General features: G+C 50.9%; 2 protein-coding genes across 2 annotated transcripts in view; one reads left to right on the forward strand and one right to left on the reverse strand.

Moving 5' to 3' along the window:
- The first annotated feature begins 2,900 nt into the window (after nt 1–2,900).
- TOR3A (torsin family 3 member A) lies at nt 2,901–9,930 on the forward strand. The gene is made up of 6 exons (XM_066324731.1): nt 2,901–3,210; nt 3,535–3,648; nt 4,285–4,550; nt 5,092–5,258; nt 7,258–7,382; nt 7,816–9,930. Exons 1-6 carry the CDS (start codon nt 2,901–2,903, stop codon nt 8,064–8,066), a joined length of 1,233 nt encoding a protein of 410 aa, XP_066180828.1. The 3' UTR covers nt 8,067–9,930.
- Nucleotides 9,931–12,147: 2,217 nt separating this feature from the next.
- Nucleotides 12,148–25,281, reverse strand: part of ABL2 (ABL proto-oncogene 2, non-receptor tyrosine kinase) — a 42,246-nt gene continuing 29,112 nt past the window's right edge. Inside the window, 10 exon segments of the mRNA XM_066324730.1 lie at nt 12,148–16,435; nt 16,991–17,164; nt 18,368–18,457; nt 19,292–19,444; nt 19,735–19,919; nt 20,509–20,686; nt 22,318–22,402; nt 23,134–23,406; nt 23,992–24,287; nt 24,998–25,168. Coding sequence (XP_066180827.1) covers nt 14,742–16,435; nt 16,991–17,164; nt 18,368–18,457; nt 19,292–19,444; nt 19,735–19,919; nt 20,509–20,686; nt 22,318–22,402; nt 23,134–23,406; nt 23,992–24,287; nt 24,998–25,168 — 3,299 coding nt within the window. The 3' untranslated portion in view covers nt 12,148–14,741.

The following is a 25,281-nucleotide window of genomic DNA, read 5'->3' on the forward strand; positions in this document are numbered from 1 at the left end:
GTGGGCTGAATGTGTGGTTTGCTGCTGCTGTCTCCCAGTTACTCCTCTGCTCATGGTTGTCAATGGCATTTACTCCGGTCATGTCGGAAAATGCAGTTTGTTTGCCAGAGCCTTGTTGGTAAGGACAGAAGAGTGTCCCAAAGGGATACAGAAATAAAACATCTAGACTGAGGTGGTCTTCTGCCCGTGCATCCCGTGGCCCTGCACCTGCTGAGCTCGTGGGCTGAGTGCTTGGCAGTGTCCCAGGAGCTGGTTCCATGGAGCCAGGGATGATTGTGAGAAGTGTCTGTGGAGCTGCCAGGTGTTTGTGGCTGCCTTTGCGAAGCTTTTTTTGGGATGGGGCAGGTCACTGTTCCCCCTGAGAACAGAGCTTGACTCAGCCTGCAGCAGAGTCTTCTTAATGCCCCAAAAGTGAGTGTTTCAGAGGCAGGATCCCCGAATCCAGAGATCTTTCACCTGCTCTGTAGCATCAACTGGTGGTGTGCAACCTGCTTTGCTTTAGAGTTTCTCACTTGAAGCTTTGGATTTCAGCATCGTTGAATTCTGTATGAAGTGCTTTCTGGGATTTATTTTGAAGGTTTTGTGGGGGAGGATGTTCTGGGGTTTTTTGTTTCCTGGCATTGTGTGCTGACAGTAACTTTTCCTTTCCTCCATCTCTATTTTTGAGGTGCCAGTTTGCTCAGGGAGTGGGGCAGGATTCTTGCGTGTGTATGAGCAGTTCAGCAGCTACAGATGCTTTTAAGTTCTGACAGGCAGAAACTGGCAGTTGAGAGCTCTTGTTCCAAGCACTTTGTTGTGCTGCTGCTCTGTGCTTTTGGAGTGGTTGGGCATAGTAACAGAGTGAGAATTTGTATAACTGGGAGATTTTAATGTTTCTGATTGTATAATTAATGTACTTTTATGAAAGAATGAACACAAACAACTTTGAGCCAATGGAGATCCAAAGGGGGTTGAAAATTAGCACGTTCCCTGATATCCTCAAATCCTTTCCCTACAATTTTTTAATTTAATCTAAAAATCAAGAAAAAAGTCCCTAGTTCATATGCCCCAAGTGTGGTACTGGTGATTAGTTCTCTGTAGAATCTCGGTATTTTTAAGAGACTGGAGATAGATAGGACTTTGGGGGGAAAGAAGGAAGGAGGGGAAAGGACTCTTCTCATACCTTTTATTCTAGATCTTTCTTTTATTTAGTGATCTAATCCATAGCTGTGTTATACTGAGCTCTGGAGAGAGGCTCTTCTCCCCCTGCCTTCTGTCAGAGTGCAGAGATGAATGTGCAGAAGAAAATGCTGTATGGAATTAGGGAAGAAACCTAAAAGATGGGTGCATGGCATTTCCCTGTACAGCCTGTAAAAGAAATTCTGGACTGTGAGGTTCCCTCTGAGTGTTTGCTTGTCCTGAGCTGCATTGGGGTGTGGAAGAAGGCAGGCATAACCATTTCTTGTGGTGCTGTTTTCAGATGGCACCTGAGCTCAGCTGAGCCGAGGTGGTGGAGTCCTCACCAGATGGTTGCTGCTCACCAGGACCAACTGCTTGGAATAACCAGCCGTGAGTGACAAGCTGAGCATCCTCCCATCACCTCTGGGGCTGTGCAGGTCCCTGCAGCTGCCTCTGCTGCCAAATTCAACTTAAGATCAGCAAACTGCAGTTTGAGTTTCAGCAAAGAAAGGAAAAAAAAAAAAAGTGCTTTCTAACCCCCCTTCACAGAACTCCCAGAATGACTGGGGTTGGAAGGGACCTGAAGAATCATCTTGTTCCAAGCCCCTGCCATGGGCAGGGACATCTTCCACCGGACCAGGGTGCTCCAAGCCCTGTCCAACCTGACCTTGGAAAGTTCCATGGCTGAGGCAGCCACAGCTTCTCTGGGCACCCTGTGCCAGGGCCTTCTAAAGAGCCGTTTTTCCTTCATGTGCTGCACTTGAGCAGGGCTGACATCCCAGGAATCCTTCAGAATTATTGTTTTCCCTTTGGAACACGTAAGCGTCTATTTTTTTATGACATCTGCTCCTTTTAATAAGCCCTTTTCGGCTCTATCCACCTTTATCCTGAGTGGGCAAAGTTTGAATATTCCACTATGAATTTTTTATAAATGCTTCAGGTGCCTCAACTAGTTTTCAGAAGGACTGACAGCAATTTAGCTACAGCAAGTTTGATTTTTTTGTTTCGTTAATGCACTATTTCTAGTTCTGTTCAAGTTGTTGCAAGTGGTGTTCAGGTTTCAGCCTCACTGCTTTTGCAGCTGGAAGGGGCTCGGCTGTCAGTCCCAGTATCTTAAATGGTGCTGTGTAATATTTGCAGGCACCTGTAGATGGTGATGCACTCTGCTCCATGCCTGGGCTGCATCTCCCATCCACCTGGAGCACGGAATTACCAGGCTGGCTTAATTCTGTTTATGATTCTTCTTTTATTTTTCTGAGCACGTGGCATTACCTTGAAATCCTTTGTATTTCCAAAGCATTTTGGCCTCGGTCTCAGTTAGGATGCCAGGTTAGCAGGCAGCAAACACAGCCTGGGACAGCCGTGCTGACTCCTGATTTCCGTGTCCCCTTTGAAAGGACACTGAGGAGCAGCTGCAAAACCTCGGCCGAGCCGCAGGGCTGCTCAAAGCGCCGGTTATTTGCCTTGCGCGGGCGGCGGGCTGCGGCTCTGCGGCTCCGCGGCTCTGCGGGCGGCGCTGTGCGGAGCCTCCCCGGGCCGCTCCTTCCCCTCCCCGGCGGGGCTGGCGGGCCCGGGGCGGGGCCGGGTTTGTCCCCGTGGCCGGGACAGTCCCCGGAGCTGGGTTTGTCCCCGGGGCCGGGACAGTCCCCGGGGCCGGACAGCAGCGGGGCCGCGGCTGTCGCCCAGCGCCGCCTCAGGAAGTGAGCTCAGCTGCGGCCGCTCGGCTCCCTCAGGGCGCTGCCATGGGCCTGGCGCGGCTCCCGGCCCGCCGCGGGCTCGGCTGCTGCGTCCTGGTGCTGCTGCTGCTGCTGGGCGGCTCGGGCAGCCCCGGCACCCCGCCGCCGCCCCGGGGACCCTGGCCGCAGGAGCCGGGCGCCGAGCCGGAGGGGGCACCGTGGGGCAGGGAGAGGTACGAAGCCGTGAAGAAGCATTTGGGGGCCGTGGGCGCTCTCTCCAAGCAGTATTGGCGGTACCTGGCGTGCAGGGTGTGGCAGGAGGGCTGCGAGGAGGAGGAGAAGCGACAAGAAGGACGAGAGGCCGGTCCCATCCCAAGTAAGCGCTCTGTTGTCTCCTGTGCCCCTCAGCAGGGCTGGGCCCGCGGTTCCTAGGCGCTGCCCGCCCTTGCCCGGCGCTGTTTCCCCGGGCATCTCCGTCCGTGCCACAGCCCGGCGTGAGGGAAGCGCTCCGGCCCTTCCCGGGCACTCGGAGCCACCTCGAACCGAGCTCGCTGTCCCTCCCCACAGCCAGGGCTGCCCTCAGGGCTGAGCCCATGCACCTGGGAGAGGCTGCCGTAGCAGGGCTCAGCCGAGCGCCTACTCAGAATGTTCAAAAGGCACTTCCCCAGAACCTCTCTGCTCACACTGCTCCCGTTCGCAGGCTGGAGCTTTCCTCTGGTGGGCCAGGATTACCTGGAGATCCTCTCAGCCTTTTACTGCAGCTTCGGCAAGTGCTGCGAGACAGGAGACTGCAGGATAATCAACAACATCACAGGTAAGGGCTGTGCTGCTTGTGTGGCTTGTTGTGAAGGGCTTTTCCCGTTAATGTGTGTTCTAGAAAGTGATGTTAATAAAGGGCTTTTCTGAGCAGGACGCTGAGCTTTGGGAGGGTGAGAGGCTGAGCTGAGTCTTGTGTCCCATTCGAAGTTCTGAGACCAAAGAGTTTTGTTCTTGCTGCACAGCATATTTGCTCCAGCTTGCCTGGAGCCCTGCCTGCATCCCACAGCTTCCAGGCAGATCCTGTGGGATCCACACTGGCCCGGGATCCTACCGTAGGTCAGGAGGGCACGCTGAGACCTGTGTGTAAGCCATGAGTAGGTGTCTTTGTTTTTTGCCGTTCCTGAGACTCCTGGTGTGCGAATCCTGTGCTGGGAGTTTGGGAGGGCCTCTGGACATCGATGCTCTCTGCAGCTGCCTAGCACCGCCTCTTCCTAAAGGAAAAAAGGAGTCAGCGGAAGATTTGCGTCTTTTTGGGGCCAGAGGCAGATATAGACAGGGCACGGGCAGCCTGTGGCTTTAATGCTACTTCAGAGTCGTTTCAGCCAGGCAGCCCTGCCACGTTTTCTCCTCTTGTTCCCCAGTGCAGTCGCTGTGCTGGCAGGAGAAGCCTGAGCTCACTCTCTCTGTGCAGGGCTGGAGGCAGATCTCAATGGGCAGCTCCACGGGCAGCACTTGGCCAAGGAGGTGGTGGTGCGGGCAGTGCGGGGGTTCCTGCAGAGCCCACGGCCCCAGAAGGCTCTGGTCCTGTCCTTCCATGGCTGGTCTGGCACAGGGAAGAACTTTGTGGCTCGGATGGTGGCCAGTCACCTGTACCGGGACGGGCTGAAGAGTGACTGTGTCCGGGTGTTCGTCTCCCTCCTGCACTTCCCACATCACAACTACGTGGACTCCTACAAGGTGAGAGCCAACAACACGGGATGCTCCAGTGTGCTGGGCTGGCCTGGAGTTCTTGTCCTTTCCACGTGGGGCTGTGGCTTGGGTTTGGGAGTGAAACGGGTTCCCACAGCACTGTCCTGGTTACTGCTGAGCAGTACTTGCACAGCCTCAAGGCTTCCTCCCTCTCCCACTCGGCCCCTGAGGTGAGCAAGAAGTTTGGGACACACCAAAGAGTTGAGCCCTAGTGCCAAAGGGATATTCCATGTCATTTACTGTCATGCTCAGGAATAAAAGCTGCAGGGAGGGGGTTTGGGGGCAGGAAGCCATTGCTCAGAGACTGGCTGGGCAACAGTCTGTTTGTGGCAGGGTAGGTGGCTGCCTACTTGATTTTTTTCTTTCCTCTTTCCTTCACTTATTAAACTAATCCATCCCACCTCACTCGTTTTCCTGCCTTTGCTTTTCCTGTTCTCTGTGTTGTCCTGCTGGGTGGGAGGAGATGGAGCAGCTGTGGTGCTTGGCTGGGATATCCCAGGGGCTCCTGACTCTCCTCCCCTCTCTGCAGGCCCAGCTGCACAGGCAGATCAGCGAGACCCTGCAGCACTGCAGGCAGGCCCTGCTCATCTTTGATGAGGCAGAGAAGCTGCATTCCAGCCTCCTGGATGCCATCAGGCCCTTCATGGCTCAACAGGACAGTGAGGATCAGCAGAGAGCCATCTTTCTCTTCCTCAGGTGATTCCTGGTCCCCTGAAGGGATGGGGAGGAACCAAGTGATGGTATTCATCCCCAGAGGTGTGTGACACAAGGGGCTGAGGCTGTAGGGGGGGCACAGATACCTCCTTCCCTCACTGTGGTTTCCTCCATATTCAGTTTTACCTATGGATGCTCCCTGGGAACAGAGCATTTGCAGGAGGAGCTGAGGTCCAGCTGAGTTGGGACACTTGAGCCAGTGTCTAGACTTGGAGGCAAGGAAGCAGAGTCAGTTAACATGGAGTCACCTGCCCAGCTGAGCAGGAGACGTCACACTCGAGGAGCCGAGCTGGGGCTGAAGGTCTTGGTGGGAAGTTCCTGTGCAGTGGGAGCTGGGGAGTTCCCACTGCCTGGCTGTGGCTGCAGACTGAGGTGAAACTGATCCTGCCATCAGCACAGCCTGGTTTAGTTGGTTCCTTTCCCAGGAGTTGGGTACATGTGCACCCCAGCACTGCCTCTGGGTGGGATGCAGCTGGAGGGAGAAATGGGACACCCCAAAACCAGGATGTGAGGCAGGCACCTGACTGAAGTGCCCCTAAAGAGTGAGAGATCAGCGCCTTGAGCCCCCTTCAGTTTAGGAATTGGAGCCTTGAGCTTGGCTCTGGTTGGAGGTGAGCAGAGCATTCCTCCTCCACTTCCCACCATCCAGACAAGTTCAGCCTCCAGGTTTGGTGGATCTCTCAGAGAAGTTTCCCTGCCTGTGGAGGACATGTCTGTGTGCTTGGTGCCCATGGAACTCCCCACACTCTGATCCCCCTGTGTGGAAGGAGCAGTGGTGGCAGGGGCAGGTCCTGCCCTGTTGCTCAGCACAGGGTGGACGTGCTGGCAGCTGCTCAGGGCTGACCTTGTGTCCTGCCTGGAGCCATGGAGGTCAGGAATGGACACTGAGTCACCCCCCAGGAATGGACAAGGAATGGACACTGTGTTGCCCACCCCCATGGCAGCAAGCAGAGGGGAGCAGGGTGCCTTGAACTACAGCAGTGTGTATTGCCAGAGGTTTCATCATTCCTGGTGGCAGTGTGACACTGACCTACTTTAGGAGGGATGGCTCTGCCCCAGGGCTGCTGTGGACATTGGCAGAGTCCTGCAGCTTTGCTTAGGTGTGGGAGTTGGGGACAGGGTGGGACTGGCTGCCTGTCCAGCCCAAAGGGGCTGTTTCTGCCCGGTTTGGGTTGGGAGCAGGATCAGTACCAGCTGTTTTCTCCCTGACAAGGGATGGGGGCACGGTGGGAAACAGTGGTGGCTTTTTAATTTTCCCTGCCTTTCATTTGGGGTCCAGAGCCTCTGACATAAGGATGGGGTGCAAGATCTGTGCCTTCCACCCATACAAGCTCTGCATCCAGCTGGTTCCCAGTTCACTGGGGCATTCAGGGCTGGGGGCAAACCCTTCACCAGCAGCTGGTGGGGAATACCATTCCTGGAGCTGCTTTCCAGGGTGAAGGGCTGTCCTGGGACCCTCAACAGCTGCCAGGACCTTGCACACCCACCACAGAGCTGTCCCATGGGTGTCCAGAAGAGTCCTTATGTAGGAACTGTGCTGCTGCTTATCCATGGGCCGAGGATGCTTTGCCAAGTCCTGGGCTGACACTTGAATCCCTGCCCTGGACCTTTACTTCCAGTGGGACTCCTGCCATGTCCTCTGCCCTTTAACCTGGACCTTGTGGTGGCTTGTTTCAGCATTTGATGTGGAGCCAAGTGTCACCTGACAGGTCGATGGCTTCCCGAGGCAGGACAGGGGACCGACGGAGGTGGAGGATTCTGCTGCCCCTGGGTCTGAGCTGGCAGGATGACAGACAGCTGCATTGATGCCTATGGAATAGGGCTCTTTGGGAAGGAGGCTGGCTCTGCATGTGCTCATCCTAGACAGCAAATCCTCTGTTCCCAACAGAAATGCTGGGGCCTGTCTGCAGGGACTGTGCTGGCAGCTCTCAGCAGTTCAGCTCTGGGGGAAATCTTGAGTGACTTCCCTCTGTGTCTGCAGCAATCTTGGTGGCAACACCATCAATGAGGTCGCGCTGGACTTCTGGCGAGCCGGCCGGGCACGGGAGGAGATCCCCCTGGAGCTGCTGGAGCAGCGGCTGCGGCTGGAGCTGCAGGAGGCTGCAGGTAACAGCTGGGTTTGCTGGGGGGGTGTGGGCAGGCTGCCTGCAGAGCTGCCTCTCCGCACCACAGGGCTGGGCCTGGGGGAACAAGCCCTTGCTCCACCCCAGCCCGGGGTTGTTGATAATGAGAGCCCCATCCTTGGTCCCTGTGAGCACGTGGGGAGGGAGCCAAGAGGCCTCCTGGTCTCCTCCAGCCCTGAGAATGGCTGGGGGCAAGAGGCAGCTCAACATCACAGGGCAGTACTGAGGCTTCTCTGGGGCTCGGGCATCTCTTGGTGTGATTCCTGGAGGTGCTCTGAGCTCAGGGTGCTGAGCAGCTCTGCACACGTGGGTCCCACCACCCGTGTCTGGGTGAGCCCCTCGGAGCCAAGCCTGGCCTCGCAGAGGGGTGATGCTCTCAGGTGAAGCTTCTGAGTTTGTCTTGTGTTCTGCTCCAGAGAACAGCTATGCCCACAGCCATCTCCTCAGAGAGAACCTCATTGACTTTGTGGTGCCGTTCCTGCCTCTGGAATATCACCATGTGAAGCTCTGTGCTCGGGATGCCTTCCTGGCCCGTGGAATTCCCTACAAAGAGGCAACGCTCGATGAGGTGGCCCAGATGATGGTGTTTGTCCCCAAAGAGGAGAAGCTTTTCTCTGCACAAGGCTGCAAATCTGTGCCCCAGCGCATCAACTATTTCCTTCCTTGAACACCAGGTGGGACCACACGAGTGCTTGAAGGTGGTTCTGCACTCTGGGAGCTGCTCTCTTTGCACAGGGTCAGCAGCAGATGACCCAGCCAGGCCCGTACACAGGGACTCAACAGAGACTTAAATCCCCCATTACTCCCAGAGCTGTTGCAGTGAAGGAGCTGCATCCCTTACTCCTGGGATGTGGGGACAGCCAGTGCTTGGCTGCGTTTGGAGTCTCTCTGGTGTTTCATCTGCCTTCTTTTAGCTGGCAGTAACCTGAAGGGGGGTGATGGGTTCTCCTGGCAGATGCATAGGAATCCCTGTGTGAGTGGGGACTGGGAATGTCCAAGTCCTTGGTTTGTTGCTGTGTGGTGAAGGGAGGCCTTGGACAGGCTGGTCCTGTTGAGACACTGTGGCTGAAGCCACGTCTCCAGTTTTCTGTGTAACTTTACAAGGTCACCCAGAACTGTTTTGCTAGAGTTTTTGCCCTCTGTTGCCCTCATGCCTTTCTAAGGTGTCTGCTGCTCAGGGACACACAGGCCGGGATCATTGTCTCTGCTGGAGAAAAGGACTGAATAATCTCCTCTGGAGATGCCAAATCCATAGCTCACCTTGGAGTCCCCACTTCTCTCTGGAGTCTTCCGTTGTATGGAAGCAGCTGCTGGGGTGAGAGGAACTCCTGCTGTAATTATTTTGCTGTGGGGGTTGGTGAAGAACCTGTTTCCTTCACTTGCAAAACCAAAAAGGGGAGAGAACTCCTCGGCAAAGGGCAGGTGAGGAGGATGGTGGCCAAAGCATCAAGCTGCGGCTGAATGTGAGTTTTCATGGATGCAGTGAAAACTCGGGGTTTTTCCTTCCCTTTTTCATTCTTCTCTTCAGTACATTTCATGCTGTAGTTTTATGGCTGGTATCAGCCTTATTATTATTATTATTATTGTTATTATTACAAGGGGCTGTTTGCTGTCTGGGTACTCTCCAGGTGATAAGTGTGTTGCAGCAGCTCCCAAAAAATTTCGTCAGTGTTACGGGAATCACCCTGTGACCTCTGGGTCAAAATTCCCTTCCAGCAGGGCTGTGCTGGCCAGGAGTGAAACAGCACCTGCCAAGGCCGGGGCTTGGCTTCCCAGCCACCCCCACGGGGGGACCTTTGATCTATTTTAAGTTTTGTGGTGCCAGTGATGAGCAGCACGACCTCTGGGAAAGGTCGAGCAGACAGACACGTCTGCGGACTTTGAGTCCTGCTTCCCCCTGGGCACGCTGGCTCCTTACCTAAGGAGGCTTCAAGGCAGAGATGAGCTGGCCCGGCTCATTCCCACTGCCCAGCCAGTGCAGGTAGTTTAACCCAGCTGTGTGGAATGGACTTCAGGCTGTGCCAGCCTGTGTCAGCAGGCATTTCTGAGGCTTGGTTTATGGTTAATCTCAGGTGTCAGAAACCTGGGAAACACCAGGGACCGTGCCTCCAGCTGGGGCAGGGAGGCTGCTGCCTCACAGGACATGACTGTGTGTGGTCACCTGGGCAAACAGTTTAGCAAGCTGTTTGTTGAAGGTTAGTTGCCAAAAGGTTGTGTGTAAGCCAGGATAACCTGGGCTTTTTTCTAAATGCCTGGAAGCGTTCAGCTGGGTCAGGCTGCCCCAGGCTGGGGTGGCAGGAGGTCTGTGTGGGACTAGTTTGAGGTGGGCACGGGAGCAGCTCTGGCTGCGGCTGCTGAGGAAGGAACTGCTGACATTGATGAGGGCGAGGCAAGAGCTGCTGGGTCACAAGTGTGTGTGTCACACTTGGGTGAGCTCTGATCAGCCCCATAGCAGCAGCAAGAGCTGCTCTCTGACCCCACCAGGGCAACAGTTTGGTTCTAAACAGATGCCACATAAATAAAGATCCTGCTTTTTTGCTACCTGGTGGAATTAAATTATTTTTCTTTTTAAGTTTTTTTCTACCCAAATGAATGAGCTTCTGGTTAAGACTGAGCAGTTTGAAATATTCATTGAGGGAAAATAAAAAACAAACCAGCATCTACTCAAGTGGTTTTTGCCAATAAAATATTGCAACCTTTATTTAAAACAAAATGCAAATTGGCAAAACTTTGTGGAACGACAGGCAAAGAGGCCTTTCCAAGGGCCTTATTTACATCAAGTTTAACACTGTTCGCAGTTCACAGTCAGACGATAGTGAGAGAATTAAATTAGAAAAACAACCAAAATATATTACAATAACAATTTAAAAAAAACCAAAAACAGTTGACAACACTGCTAAGAGTGATTGGTGATTAATGTGTTTCATTTCAATCCATTCCTGCCCTCAATACCAACACAAACAGTGCCATGTGAGCCCAGCAGGCTCCACCTCCCGTGCACAGCAGACACATGGGGAAGAACAGAAGGAGCTCCTTTGGTACAGACATTGCTTAGTGTGGAGCTGTGAGAAAGGAGTCAGTGTCCCACCAGAGAACGGGCTGAGGGCTTTGTTCTACACTCCAGGGAGCTGCAGCACAACGCCAGCATCCCCCGAGCTGGGCAGGGCCCTGGGAGGTTTCCACACGTGCTGCAGTCTCCACCTTCCAGTCTCCCTGGCAGTCCCTGATGAGCAGCAGGGCTGAGCTGAGTGTGTTGTTAGAGGAGAGGGCAGCAGCCTGCTGGCTTTGTTACCACCATCCGGGAGTCACTGTGCCTGTCAGCGCTGTGGGTGCCCCAGAGGAAAAGCCTGCCTCAGGCAGGGGGTAGGGCTTGGGATTGCTCTGTCTGCACTCTGGGGTTTGGTTCTCTGTGCCCCACAACTCCTGCAAAAGCACCCTGAAGATGTCAACACTTGTGTTTGTGTCTCTCAGACACGAGGCCAGTGGCACTCAGGAGAGGAGTACAAGCACAGCCCTCTCTCCCTCCCTGCTGTGTTCTGCATCAGCAATGCTGCTCCCTTCAATTCCTCTTTCCCACTGGCTAAATTTGGTGCAGTCCCAAGACCCAGACTCTTAGCTCAGCTTCACCCCTGCCCACACTAATGAAGAACATGACTAAATCAAGTGCACCACTTTGGGGTTAAAAGGGGTGTACAGTGCAGGAAGAAGAGAGAATTGCACCTGTGAGTCAGCTAATTCCCACAGTGGTAGGAAGAGAAAGTGCCCCCCTGAGCTCACTCTGTGCTTTGTGCTTGGGCCTGTGGGTGCCATCCCCGAGGCAAAGACAACTGCTTTAAATTCTGGCCCATGGCTGTGCAAGTGAGAGAGCCCAGCTCCAGCCGTGCCCCCATGGCTGTCTGACAGTGCTGAGGAGGAGAAACAACAGGATTTATGCCTTGTCCCCTGCCCCAAACCATGGAGCAAGTAGTGCTCTTCACTGGGACAAATAATGGGGTGTCAGCACCCACAGGTTCCTTTGCACATCTAGCTGAAAACAGAATTGGCCACAGTGGAGACATTTAAGGCTGAAGAGAAAGCCAGACCTAGCTAAAGGGGGAGGGAATGGTAAAAGTTTAAGGAGTAGCTGTGGAAGGAAGAACAGCTGGATGGTAACTTACAGAAGAACCAGCTTTCCCAGAGAGCATCCTTTTGCTATCCTGCCAGAGGGCAAGGGAACGCTGCAGTTTGGGAATAAAACACTCTAGGGCAGCAGAAGTCCCAGCAATTCTGCAGCCTTCAATTTAGGGGAAAAAAACCCCTTTCAAGTCAGACCTCTGCCGCAATCTGCCTGCTGTTAGATGATAGGTAAGAGCAGAGAAAACACTTCATGAGAGTGACAACAGGCAAATCCCCAAATTCCACTGGCCTCTGACTTTGCACCACGGGAGGGGCCAGAAGTAAGCCAGCTCCTGTGTTGGGCACAGAGGTTGTAGAGTCTCTGTGCTTGGAGAGGCCCAAAAGCTGCCTGGACAGGTCCTCACAGGTGACTCTTGGTGGCCCTGCTTGGGTAGCGTGTTTGGACCAGGTGACCTCCAAAGGTCCTTCCAACCTCAGCCATTCTGGGACTGGAAAAGCAGTTGGATGCTGCCCTGTTGCACTGCCCATCTCTGCTGTGGGGGCAAGGAGAAAATGGGGCATCTGAAAGGAAGTGGGGATAGCCAGTGTTCATTGGGACACAGCTGCTTTCTGTGCCCAGCTGCTTTCAAAGGGCTGCAAGAGGGGAGTTCTAGTAGTTAGAAAATCCATATTGCTATTCTATCACTTTTACTGTAGCTTTTCTGGAAGACTGGCATTTAGGGAAAAAAAAAAAAAAAAGAGCTTATTTCAAAACACTCATCAGAACTGGGCTAAGCTTCACAATGTTCTGGTTAAAATTCCTTTCCCCTGGAACCCCTTCAGTTCCATCCCATTTGTCCCAGGCTGAGCAGCAGTACAATAATGGAACCATGTGATGGTCTGCCAGGGAAAGCAAGACCTGCCCTTCTGCCCCGAAGAAAAGAGAGCTCCCCACCTTCTAAATCCTTCTGATCGTTTGATAGGCCATGTGAAGCAATGCCACAAGCCACCCTCCCTTTGCAGGTCACTTTTCCAAAGGCAGTTCGTTTGAATGCACACCTTCCATGGAGATGACAGAAAGAGATAAGGTAAACCACAAAAGCCCTCAGTAAAGTCTAGGAGATAAGGGGCTGGTACTCTGCCTGTGGAAGAGCCTTGGGACAGCCCCCAGGGCTGCAGGGGATCAGGATTGCCAGCACCAGGGGTTGCTTGGTTCTTTTTCCCCCCACCACTTCACTTACTGGGCCACAGAAGCTCACTGGTCCCTTGTACCTCACATGCTGCTTCTCTGCTGTGGCTCCACACACCTTGAAACAACTTTGCATAGGTCAGACCAGTAATGAAATGAGGATTCTCAGACACCAGCCCATTTCTAAAGATTTTTTTCCAGGGCTGTCTTGCTATACTCTGTGGGAAAAACAGGGACACTTGCTGAGACACACAGCCTGCTTCCAAGCACCAACATGTCCTTCTAGACAGAAATGAAGTGTCCATCTTCTAAGTGCCCACCTCTGCCACAGCTCCACTCTAAATGCTCGGACTAAAAGCAGCACAGCCACACTTGAAAAACAAGTTTAAAAAGCATTTTAGCCAAAGGAGGAAAAAAAAAATACTTAAGGTGCAAAGCAAGCAAGATCCTCTATCACCAGCAGTGTGAAGAGAGCAGCATGCAGGTAAGGTGTTTTTGGAGCCAGGTTTCAGGCCTGTTTCCTTTCCTCTTACAAACCAGAAACTGAGCTCTTCCTACTTGCCAGTACATTTCCACCTTGGGGAGTTGTGCGTAGACAGACCAGCTTTTTGAGGCCACAGCAGTCTGCAAACAGCACCAGGACCTGGGATGGCAATGCCAACCCCTCAGCTACTCTCACTCTGGGGTTGTTAGAGGGCATTAGAGGCCCACTGGGAGCCCTTCAAGGTAGAGCCACAACTTTTGTTGCCACGCCTCAGGCAGAGGAGTGCACAGGTTGTGTGCATATTCCCTATACCACAGCGTAGGATTCTGGTCTAGCCTTTAAAGTACAGGAATAAATACAGGGAGATGCCCGTGGTGTTTCCTGTGTACTGCCATACTTTATCACCTCGGGATGCAGGGAAGCTGGAAGCCTATGAGACAGGTAAGCATCAGAACAAATCCCAGGAATCTGGCAGTGTGAAGGGTTAGGGACAGGTCCAGGGAACCCTGCAGCAGTAAGGACATGATGTGGGCAGGCTGGGCTGTACTCTGTGTTTCTCCAGCTGGTCCAGCAGTGCTGTGACTGCTAAAAGAGTGTGGAGAACAGTCAAGAGGAGCAGAGGCTCTGCCTTACCTACCATGGGTCCTCAGCATGATCAAACTGAACTGGGGAGTCAACCTGCTAACAAGTTAAAAACAATCTAGAGCTTAGAAAAAAGAAAGAGCCCACCCACCCCAACAACAACACTGGCAAGTTGTGCAAGAGCCCCAAACTACTCAAAAATGACCATCAAGCAGCACCTGTGCTAGACCACTAGAAATAGGTACCAGCTGAGTGAAGGCTGTGTGGTGGGAAGGGGGAATTCCAGTGGTAAGTCTGCCCAGCATCCCTGATGCTTCCAACCCAATGATGATGAGAACATGGTGGATGAGGTGGACAGGAGGGAAAAGGGACAGTTTCATATATTAACTAATTTTGCAGTTCTCATTACAGCAGCAACAGCGCTGTGGAAGTCAAGCCATCCAGACCAGTGCATCCACCTCCAGCAGCTCTGGATACTGTCAGTGCATTAGACCTTCCCCTCAGCTGCACACGACTCCCCTCCGGAGCCGCTCCGGCTCCTCTGCCGTTGGTACCAGCAGAGCCCCAGTGCCTTTCCTTGGCCTTGTCAGGACAGCAAAGCACAGGGGAGTGCAGCCAGGGCAGGATCTGTGCAGCCAGGCAGCTGCAGCCACCCCAGGACTCTGGCTGTCACCACCGTCCTGCCCAGAGGGAGAACCCTGCCATGGGTTCTCCTGCCTCTCCAGGGGAGGAGAAGGAACTTTCTTACTCTTGCCATACCAAGCAGATCAGCCTGACTAGGTAGGGACAGACGTTTGATGTTCTGCCCCTTACAGCTTTAATCTACCCTCTCCATCCCCAATTTTTTGAGATGAACCTGTAAACGTGAGGAGAACTCAGTGATCTGAGGTACTTCACATACTCAAGTATCAGTCTTTCCTTTTGAAAGCATCAGTACAGAAAAACAGTCCCGCCCTCCCCGTGTGTGTTTCTCTTACCCAGATTGACAGTAGCTACCTTTGCACCACATCACTGATTTCTTGGACACATGACAATAAGTTATTAAGGACGGGGTTTGCCCCGTGGACGCCAGCAGCTGTGGAGGACACCTGCAGCTCCTGCAGGCTGAGTTCCAGTTTGCTCACGGCTTCCCGGAAGGCGAATTTGTTGCGCGTGTGCGGGATGCAGTCCACGTAGCCTGAGCAGTAATCCAGCAGCTGGTGCCCCGTGTCCACCAGCTGGCTGTTGGGCGTGGGCTCGGCGATGGCACTGGAGAGCAGATCCGCACACTCCAGCAGCGCCTCCTTGCTGATCTTGTCCGCGGGGATTTTCTCGGCTGCCTGTTTGGTCTTTCTCAGCGCCACCTTGGCGCCGGCCGTGCCGTTGGCCATTTTCACCGGGGAGGTGGAAGACGATGACAGAGGCACTTGGGGCGGAGGCATCACGGGCCTCCCAGATTTTCCACCGACAGGTGCTGCTGCTGCTGCCTTCTTACTCCCTTCGCTGGATTCCAGTCCGTGCTGCGCTCCCGCCACGCTGCTCAGCTCCTCTGCCGCATCCGAGCAGGCAGCTGGCTGCTGCAGGAGCCGCATCACCGGTGGTGGAGGAGGAGCACACTTTGGTTTTACCCGTCTGGGCCGGTCCCTGTCGCCGGAAGAAGTGACCTGATGCTCAGATAAGAGCTTAAATTTATTACCCTGAGAGTCTGTGCCAATGAGCTGCACGTCTGCTGGAGTGTGTTTTAGAGTGGGTGAGATTAGGACTGGCACTTTGTGGTTATGAGTGGTTGGAAGTATTGCTGCAGCCTTTACTGGAGACGACCACCCCGGCCTCTCGCTATCCTCAAGGGCCCCTTGTCGAGGGACACTATTTTTTTCTTTGCCCTTAGGAGCTGCCACTAGCCCTGGACCCTCCTTTTCTTCTGATGCGGAGGGAGTTCGGAAGGGGAGCGCTGTGGCACCCCTTGGCAAGAGTTTTGCTTTTGGTCTCTCTCTGGTCAAAGCAGGGCCTTCTTCAAACCTTTTGGGAATCAGGTCACTGGCCCTCCCTGTGCTCTCATCAGGCTGGGAGGAGGTGGACACAGTCCGTTCCAGCTGAATTTTTGACCTCTGGGAATTTCTGGGAAGGGTCATTGCCATCCTATCCTGCTCTGGAAGCCCTGAGGACATGGAAGATGTAGAGTTTGACCTTGGAAAAGGCTTTGAAGCTTCTTCGTTGCCAGTGGGTTTTCCTGCTCGTAAACCCAGTGTCTTTTTAATCAAGCGTGGCGTAAAGAAGCCAGTGATGCCCGACCACCCTCCACCAGTGCTCACACCCCCAGCACTGCTGGGCCCAGTGCCCTCCTCGCTGTAGAAGGTCCTCTGCACAAAGCCCCCTCCGTAGCACTTGGGGGGAGCCAGGCTCGTCTCCTGCTGCGCGGGAGCAAAGGAGAACCCGTCCACGTGCTGCAAGGAAGCAACAGAGGAGAAGTTACCCGTCAGCTCGTATTTCTTATGGGGCTGGTTCTCCATCTCCCGGAAGGAACTGCTGCGCTTGGGAGGCGTGGGAGCATTCCTCTTCTTCATGAAGGAGCTGAAGAAGCCCCCTTTCCTGTCCCTGGTGAACGTGGTCTCTTTGGCATCCTCCAGGAGGCTGCTGGGGGACTTGTCCCTCTGCTTGCGGGGCAGTGCGGGGGACCCGCCTGTTGGCTGTGTGCTTCTGATGAAACCTGGGCAGGAGAAACAAGTGTCAAGCTGGACAATCTATTTCCATTTCCACCTCCCTGTCCTGCACTGGGTTTTATAGGCCTGGTGTATTTACCTGCCCAGGTACTGCAGAGATAGAGTGAGGGAAGAAATAAGCACTTGTATTTTACTTTTTCCTTACTATTTTCCACTTCTGCATGTGACTTGTCTATTGTCTATACTGAGAAGGCCACTTTGGAGAGAAATCAGAAAAGAGCTGCTCTTTTCTTTCAGTTTATTGCTCCCTTTCTGTAGTTTGCTGCTCCTTTCTAAATACCCTAAGACTAGGAGAAAATCTCTTGCTGCATTATTAACTTTAGTTTTGAAGCTCTCATTTTAAAAAAGTGCAGCAAAACTGAATTTCAAGGAAAAAATAAAATAGGATTTACTAAAAGAACATTGAAAACACTACAGTGTTTTCTATTTGCTAGTTAATAATTGACACAGCAGCACAAAGCATGCCCATGTCATGTTGCTCTTTGTTTCTCTGGGAATTTACACCCAGAGCATGTGGCCTCACTGCTTCCCTGTGCCCACACCTGGTGCTGAGCTGGACGCCGAGTGCTCCACGGTGTCCTGTGCTCCTTCAATGTTCTCCTTGTTCTCCGCCTGTTTCTTCAGCGTTCTCGTCTTGGAGGGAAGTATGGGCAAGCGGGGCAAGTAAGGAACTATGGATGAGGACGAGGCTGTTCTTCCAAGCTCCTCTGCTACCTCTGTAAGGAAAAAAAGGGAACAGTCAAAACAGAGACCAGCAAAGGAAGAGAAAAAAAACCCCTCCATCTTTACTGCAAACACACACTGGCAGGAAGAGATCCATGACTGAGAAATACATAATTTATGGATTTAGTCTTGGTTCAAGTCTAGAGGTATTCAGGGTCAGATGTTTCTCATAACGATTTCAAACTCATTTACATCTTTATAAATTCAGGCAAAAAAAATCCCTGTGCTAGGATCTGTACAGGGGGTCTATTAAAGGTCTATTAAAGGCTGCTCAAGAGCTAAAGGCAGCACTGGATGCATTTGCCTGTTTTTAATCAAGGTGCCTCCAACTGATGCACCTCCGAAGTTGTGTCCTCCCTGGATCTGGATTTAGGCTGCTTTGTTTGAGGCAAAGCACTGCAACCCCCTAGATGAGGAAATGAAGACTGCATGTCAACAAAAAGCAAAAGAAAACAAGCACAGGAAAAAACCCACAACCTCCTGGCCACACCCAGCTTGGCATCTGTGTGGCCACTGGATGTGCCTGTTATAGATCCTCACTGGTAAAATTCCATCTGGTGTGTTTTTTCTGTAGTAAGGAAGTTGATGGATCAGTTGCATATTTAATTTAAAAACAGAGCAGAATGCTCTGATATTGCTTCTTGTCTGCTGAATAGTATCACATTCCTCACCACTATTTGCCTCCTGGTAGATTATATTTCAGACTTGAGCTGCACAGCTTTGCTCCTGGAAGTAGCTAAGCAGAAAATCCAGAGATTAAAGCACACTTTTTTAAAAGTGAAGGCTGGTAGAATAATATTTCATGACCTAATTGTTGCAGTCAACGAGGGACTGTGATATGCATACATCTTTCTGTCTCTCCATCACTTACTGTTCCTCACTCTTCAGCCTAGAAAACAAGAAATTTCCTCTGATAGAGGAGACAATATTCTTTAAATCAGCTCTTTGGCAACTTAGTGCTCAAATGAAATGACACTGTTTCCTGCACTGGTATGTGTCTGAAGTTTTCAGTATTTAGTATTTGTGAAACAAGAAAGAAAATGTATTTATCCTAATTATGGCTAAGAGAATAAGGGATGGAGCTCCATTTCAGCCCCACTGCCAGCAGATGAGCCTTAAGGGCCCATCCATGAGACCCAGCACTCTGGTGATAACCTCCAGTGCTGTTTCAGGAACAAAACAACAACAGCTCTCACCCTCTGAGATGCTTGAGTCATGGAACATGGTTTCAAAAGCCTGGTGGGTCTCAGCAAAGGAAGGTCGGTCTGGTGGGTTCCACTTCCAGCCTGCAATGCCAGAAAGCAGAGTAAGTCTCAGTGCCTGAAAGAGGGAAATGAATTTTTCTTCTGTCCAAGGAGACAGAAAGTAGTCAGACTCTGACCTACTGTTAAACAGGCTTTAGAGTCATTCACAGTCATTCATGGCAGCAGTCAAGTCACCCCACTGTAGCCTCACAAACAAACCTTGAGAAGAACCAATTCCAAAAATCTCAGCTCTCTGCCAAGTCTACAGGTTTTTCAGATCTCCCTATCCCCCATTCTAAATTTTTTGAGCAAAGGACAATTCCATATTTGCTACCCTGGCTGCTTGGACTGAATACATCTAGCCCAGTCACACATAACAGAGTGTGTAAAGCTCCACGCACCGTCCTGCTCACATGCTCTTAATACTGAAATTCAGGCAGATCCTTCCAAAAGAAGGATGTGTGCACCCTGAGGAAGAAAGAGAAGGAGGGTGCCTTGATGCTAGATGGAGCTTGGAAGGTTACAGAAGAGTATCATGATGAAAAGTGTAATTTCTGTAATTAGAAATCTGCACTAGAGGAAGATATTCTGGAAGCACTGTCTGCTGGTATCACCACAGGGTCTGGAAAGTGACTGGCATTCTGTTTGTTTTGCATTAGGATCACACGAGTTTCCAGCTTTTGGGCTTTTGTCAGCTTCCTTAAGGTTTTTTAAGCAGTAATATCCTTCATCATTCCCCACTTTCTTTGTTCCGTAACTGAAGCCCACCCTGACTTTGACATGCTGGGGATCAGGTATCGCTGGAGACAGGCTGTTACTTACAGATTCCTCCCACCTTCCCAGGCTTTGTCCCCAAGACTGGAAGAAGATACTCACATGCCCTCATCAGTTCATACACCTTGGGAGGACACCCCTCTGGTTGCTCCATCCGATAGCCCTTTTCCAGCAGATCATACACCTGAGAGAGGTCAATGCCTGGGTATGGTGACATCCCATAGGTAGCAATTTCCCATAGCAGCACCCCAAAAGCTGCAAAAGGAGGAAAACAAAATTCCTGGTCATAAGTCTGTCCTTGTGCTGTCCATTACTCTGTGGCCTTCACTGCAGCTTGGGGCAGCATTGTTTCCTTGCAGGGAATTCAGGCCAGTCTAGGTGGAGACATCACTTACTAAAAAAGTTATTGATCCTTGAAGTTCTGGCCTGGCATGTGACTGTCTTCACAAAAGTTTCTGCCCAGGCCAGAAAGCAAGTTACTGTCTGGGCTGGCAGGAAAAAAACAAAATTAACAAGAAAAGGACACTGAAGGTGAGTTTTCTTACCCCACACATCTGATTTGATTGAAAAGGTGTTGTAGGCCAGGCTCTCAGGAGCTGTCCATTTGATTGGGAACTTGGCCCCAGCATGGGCTGTGTAGGTATCACCAGTCATGAGTCGACTCAAGCCAAAGTCAGCCACCTTCACCACGTGGTTTTCTCCAACTAAGCAGTTCCGTGCTGCCAGGTCCCTGTACAAAGGAACAAAGGACACCACTGCAGCAGCAGCAGGGCTTTTGAAGGTAGTTTTGGAGCCCTGCTCTCCTGGATAAGGAATTGCTTTCTGTATACAGCAGGTTGGACAAGCAAGGTGAGCTTGGCCCTGAACTGAGGGCCAAGTGTCAGAAACTGAGTGGACTTATTCTTAGGAGCAGTGAGGTAAATCAGGATTAGTATTAATTCTTTAAATTCTATTAAGTTTTCAGTAATGGTGACTGTTACGCTGCCAAGTTTATGTTTCCTGAGGATAGGAATGGGATCAGCAGCTCATCACACACTGGTGACAGGTTTATGGCACAGCTTTGTCTGCATCTGAACAGGACTTTGAGTGGACATTGTCTGCACACAGGGGGTACAGGTGTTGCCAGGCAGTTGGGCACAAAATTGCTGTCAAAGTCCTGGGGGGAAGGTATTGCAAGACAGTACTGAAGCCAACACAGCCAATGGACAAGCCAGTGTGAATCCCTATTCTCCAAAAGCTGGAATTCCTGGCCCATCATGCCAGTGGCCTGTTTATCATTGCAATCTGAAACCGTACCAGCTCAACAGGACTCCACCCACCTGTGGATGAAGTTCTTCTTCTCCAGGTACTCCATGGCAGAGGAGATCTGGGTGGCCATGTAGAGCAGCACGACAGCGCTGACCTCCTCGCGGTTGCACTCCCGGAGGTAGTCCAGCAGGTTCCCGTAGGGCATGTACTCCGTCACGATGTAAAAAGGGGGCTCCAGGGTGCACACACCTGCCAGGGAGGAGCAGGCAGCATGTGAATAAAGCTCTTCTTTCTCACCACTGCTCCCGATTTAACAGCCATTTATTGCATTTTGTACCGCTGAGTGTTTCTCTGGGAAAGTGAAGACTTCCCAGAGTGCAAGACCCGGGTCAGTGCAGTCCAACTTAAAACTCAGGGATTCTGTCTATTTGTCTCTCCATCCACTTTATGGATAGAGAGAAACACTTCTATGAAACCACCACTATTCCTATATAATATATATGAAGCATTTGTTCGGTTCTTTGAAAGGTTACAGAGTGAAAAGGGAGAATATTGAACATGCAATTTGCTTTTCTTCCCCTCTTTGCCTTCATAAAGCTGAAGAGTGGCCAACTGGAAGCAGGTACCTGTCAGCTGTCAAGATTTCCAGACTGAAATGTCACTACAGAGTAATGTGAAGCACTCCCATGTGCTGGCTAAGGAATCAGCACGGTAGGACCTGCTCCTAGAGCAGCATTCTCACACATTCCTGGGATGACTCCTTGCCACAGTCACTGTACAAAGCATGCAAAGGCGGAGGAGGAGGGCAACAGGATACCCTTGTCACAGCTCTGGGATGCCTCCTGCAGCTCTTGACACATTCAGGAGTAAAGCACAACTGCACTGTGCATCAGAAAGAGCAAAAATGCAGCTCTCCGATGACAAATCTCTGAGTCGCTGCTCCTGGAGCCAGACAGGGCTGGCACACACTTCATCTGTGCCCTTTTTTTAAAATGGGTACAGAACAGTTGCCATTAGTAAAAGCCTTCACATTCTTCACATTTCTCCTTCCATCCTAGGCTTGGCTTGACAGCTCTGCTCCTGACAGTGCCAGAAATCCAGAGGCAATTAAACACTACTAAAGGTTTAGGGTGTCTCCTCAAGAATCTTTGCGCATGTAGATTTAACAGCTATGCAAACTACTTAATAATGATCATTATATCATGCATCTGCCAGTGAGACAACAGGGCAGAGCCAAGATGTAAAGCCTGTGGATTTTTTCCAGTCCTGAGTTGTTTGACCTCGTGTACTTATTTGGTGATACACAAAGTTCCTCACAGCAGCAGCAATCTGGTGTCTTCTGCCTAATTATGGACTAATTTGTTCTCTTCAATGCAACTGTAAATTCTTCATTTTTCTGTAAATGTCTCTGATTCGACAAGTATGGAGAATGTTATTTGTTGTGCTTCCAAAAGAATTTTTACTTTGAATTTTCTTACAATTTTTTCCCATTCTCTCAGAAAAATAAGTCACAGAAAATGATTTTGTAAATCTGATTTAACAGAGCAGAGAAGGAATCTGAACCTGATCACTGAACCCTGGAGTATGTTTAAGGCCAAGGACACAAATCAGCAGGAGGATGATACTGCAAACTTTTATGTAACACTCCTGCCTCAACAGCAAAATTGTCTACTAATGTAAGTGACTATTTGATGTTTTATTTAAAATTAGTGTCTCTTAGCTCTAATATTACATAAAGCTGTCAAAAATACCACCCCATAACCTGACCTGATTCATAAAGTTATATAAATACAGAAAAGCTGCCACTGTGTTTAAATCAGGCAAGTTTCTGCCAAAATGAAGACTAAGTAAAAACACAAAGAGCAAGGCATTTCACTGACCTAACAACTGCACTAGATTTGGGTGCTTGATCTCCTTCATCACAGCAGCTTCTTTCAAGAACTCTTCCACCTCCATGGTATCTTCCTAGACAGACAGAGAAGCAAAAGATTTATCTTCATGACCAATGTCTGGTTAACACCACACATCCAGGTTGAATATAAATTATGGCATCTTTGTCTCCATTCTGCTGGTTTGGCTTTTATCAAAGCAAACTGTAACAGCCCTGATCAGCTGCCTGGCTGTCCTGCAGATCCATCTGCAGTACCTTGGCAGGGCTTTGCCATTCGCTTTTTCATTTGCTAGCTGTTGTGGCTGGTGAGAGAACGGCTCTCAGGATCACTGACTTAGCTCCCCTGTATAGCTATAAAAATTAAGTTACTCAGGGGGCATTTAGAATTGTTATTGCTGAAATAAACACAAGGTTTTGAAAGGGAAGAGAAATGGAGAAGCTGAATTTTTTCAGGAGTGCAGGACAGCTTATAGAAGATATTTTCTACACCTTTGATTTCTTAACGCCTCCACAGCTCTCCTGGAGGAAGGGAAGTTGGGTTTGTAACCATTTCTACTGGTCTGAATTGGACATGCAGCTCCTGCTGGGCCAAAATTCCAATTTGTTTCTATGCCACATGCACTGGTGTAAATTTGATAGGGTCACCTTGATCTGAAAAACTACTCTCAAGCATGGATTTTGTGCAGATCAGCACACTCCATTTTCTGATGTTCATATCACGAGGTCTAGCTGAGAACATCACAATTTCCTTACTCATGTCATAAATGGTGACCAAACGACCAGTGCCTGAGATCTGAAAACTCACCTTTAAGGTTTTCACAGCCACTGTGAGATTGTATTTCTTCCAGACCCCCACATAGACCTCTCCATACTGCCCTCCCCCGAGCTTGTGCTTCATGGTGATGTCGGTGCGCTCCATCTCCCACTTGTCATGGATGGGGGACACTCCGTACACGGTGGGCTTATTGCACTTGGGTGCTGGGTAATGCAGGGTTGTCACCAGGCCATCTGCCACCGTCGAGTGATGGTGCACCAGCTCTGCCAGGGTGCTGAAACGGCTTTCTGCTGTCACATAGACCTGTTAAGCCAGAAACAGGAATCTGCTTAAATGAAGGCAGCTGGAAGTTTCCAGTGATGTTGGAAAACGGGTGCAAACATTCTAATGCTTTTTTAAAAATCAGAAAAATCGGGATTTTAGAATAATTTAGAATATTTGTTTTTTTCTTGTTGGGCAAAGAGCTATTAATCTGTGGGATTTTTACCTGCAGAAGGCAACTATATATAAGCCATCACTTAAGAGCTGTGGTGTCTCCTGCCTTGTGCTTTACAGGACTAGAAACTGGAATTTTTAGGTCGCTCAATACAACATGCCACTACTTGATCTTGGTTAAAAATGCCGACTTACCAAAGCTCTGCTGCTTCTAAGGGGACCAGTGGAAGGCTATCACCACCTCCAGCCACAGTTGCCTTGCTACCCAGGTACTTTCAGCCCAGACAAGAACTGTCTGCACTTCCTCCAAAGTGCTGTTTGAAGAGTTACCACCAAACCCTTGGCACAAGTGTTCTTTTATATTAATACTGGATCTGCGACTTGAGATTCTGCACCACCTCTTAATTAATACCTTCCTCTCCTCTCCCCACAGCATTGTCCAGAGGTCCTTACCTTCCCATCTGAGGTGGTGTTGATCCTGTAGTGGTAAACACGTCCTTCGTACCTGAGCGAGATGGACAGCTGGCCCGGGCTGCTCTCGCTCTCCCGCACCAGGAAGCTGCCATTGATGAGGCTGCTCAGCAGGTACTCGGCTGCGCTGCGGGACACCGGCCCGTGGTACCACGAGTGCTTCTCCAGGCTGTTCACTGGGGTGATGTAGTTGCTTGGTACCCAGCCCTGCCCATTCTTCGAACGTACCTCGCTCCATTCACCATTCTGGTTATAACCCAGGACTCGCAACTTCTCACCTGTGACCAGAAAGAAAAAACCAAAATAAGCGCAGCGCAAGCTGTTGTGTCTCCTTGAGGGAGAAACTCTGCATCAGTTGAGCCTGGGTTTGTAGCTTAACAATAGAAATCGTCTTATAATTAAACTGCTACATATAAAGTATTTATGAAGCAAAGGCTCAGACAGAATACCTAGGATACTGTCCGCTGATTTAGTGCAGTGAAATGAACTCAAAAAGCTTCCTGTACTCCAGCTTATTAGACTAGGAAGGCTATTTTCTTGGAGGGATGAGGTTTGTTTCCTTGAAGCTTTAAATGACATATGGTTTAACAGTTCTGACACAACACATGTACTGACCAGAATCAGAAAGTGTCTGTGCAAGCTTAATTCTTGATTCTGTCCCCGAGTTCTGTTACCATCTATGATGTACCCACTTCCTTCTTCCCCTCCTACAGCAGGTATCTCACAGGGCCAGTGATGTGAGGAGCCTGGCACAGGAGTGGGCTGGACTGTGCCTGTCCCAGCAGAACTGCCCAGCAGGTGTCCCTCCAGCACCATGAGGGACAGACCATCTCCTTCCCACCATCCCTGTAGGGAATCGCCTTCTCTAAGTGCAGTATTCCCATTCCCTAAGTGCACTATCCCCACTCCTGTCCAGGCAAGGATTCCATTTCCTGATTTCTGTTGCTAAGTTCTCAAGCCCACAGCTGCTCTGCGCTCCCAGCCTTACCTTTGGTGATGCTGAGTGTGTTGTCACCACTTGCTACAAAATCGTAAAGTGCAACAAAGAGATTGGGATCGCTCTCAGTGGCTCCAAGCAGGTTCTCCTTGGAGCTCCACCTGATGGCTTCGTTCAGTGCCTGGGGCTCAACGTCACAACCGTAGGGGCGGTGCAGGGCCTCTGAGGAAAGGACAGCACAGGCAATCACTCTGTGTACAATTCTAGTTATGGAAGCAGGGAATATCCTGAGTTGGAAGGGACCCACAAGGATCACTGAGTTCAACTCCTGGAGA

The sequence above is a fragment of the Sylvia atricapilla genome, chromosome 9 (assembly GCF_009819655.1).
Source record: "Sylvia atricapilla isolate bSylAtr1 chromosome 9, bSylAtr1.pri, whole genome shotgun sequence".
Taxonomy (NCBI): domain Eukaryota; kingdom Metazoa; phylum Chordata; class Aves; order Passeriformes; family Sylviidae; genus Sylvia; species Sylvia atricapilla.

Excerpts from the sequence above, each read along its gene's own strand:
- TOR3A (XM_066324731.1), top strand. The coding sequence starts at position 2,901 with ATGGGCCTGGCGCGGCTCCCGGCCCGCCGCGGGCTCGGCTGCTGCGTC. Across the intron at positions 3,211-3,534 it reads AGAGGCCGGTCCCATCCCAA|GCTGGAGCTTTCCTCTGGTG; the intron begins GTAAGCGCTCTG and ends TCCCGTTCGCAG. Across the intron at positions 3,649-4,284 it reads GATAATCAACAACATCACAG|GGCTGGAGGCAGATCTCAAT; the intron begins GTAAGGGCTGTG and ends CTCTCTGTGCAG.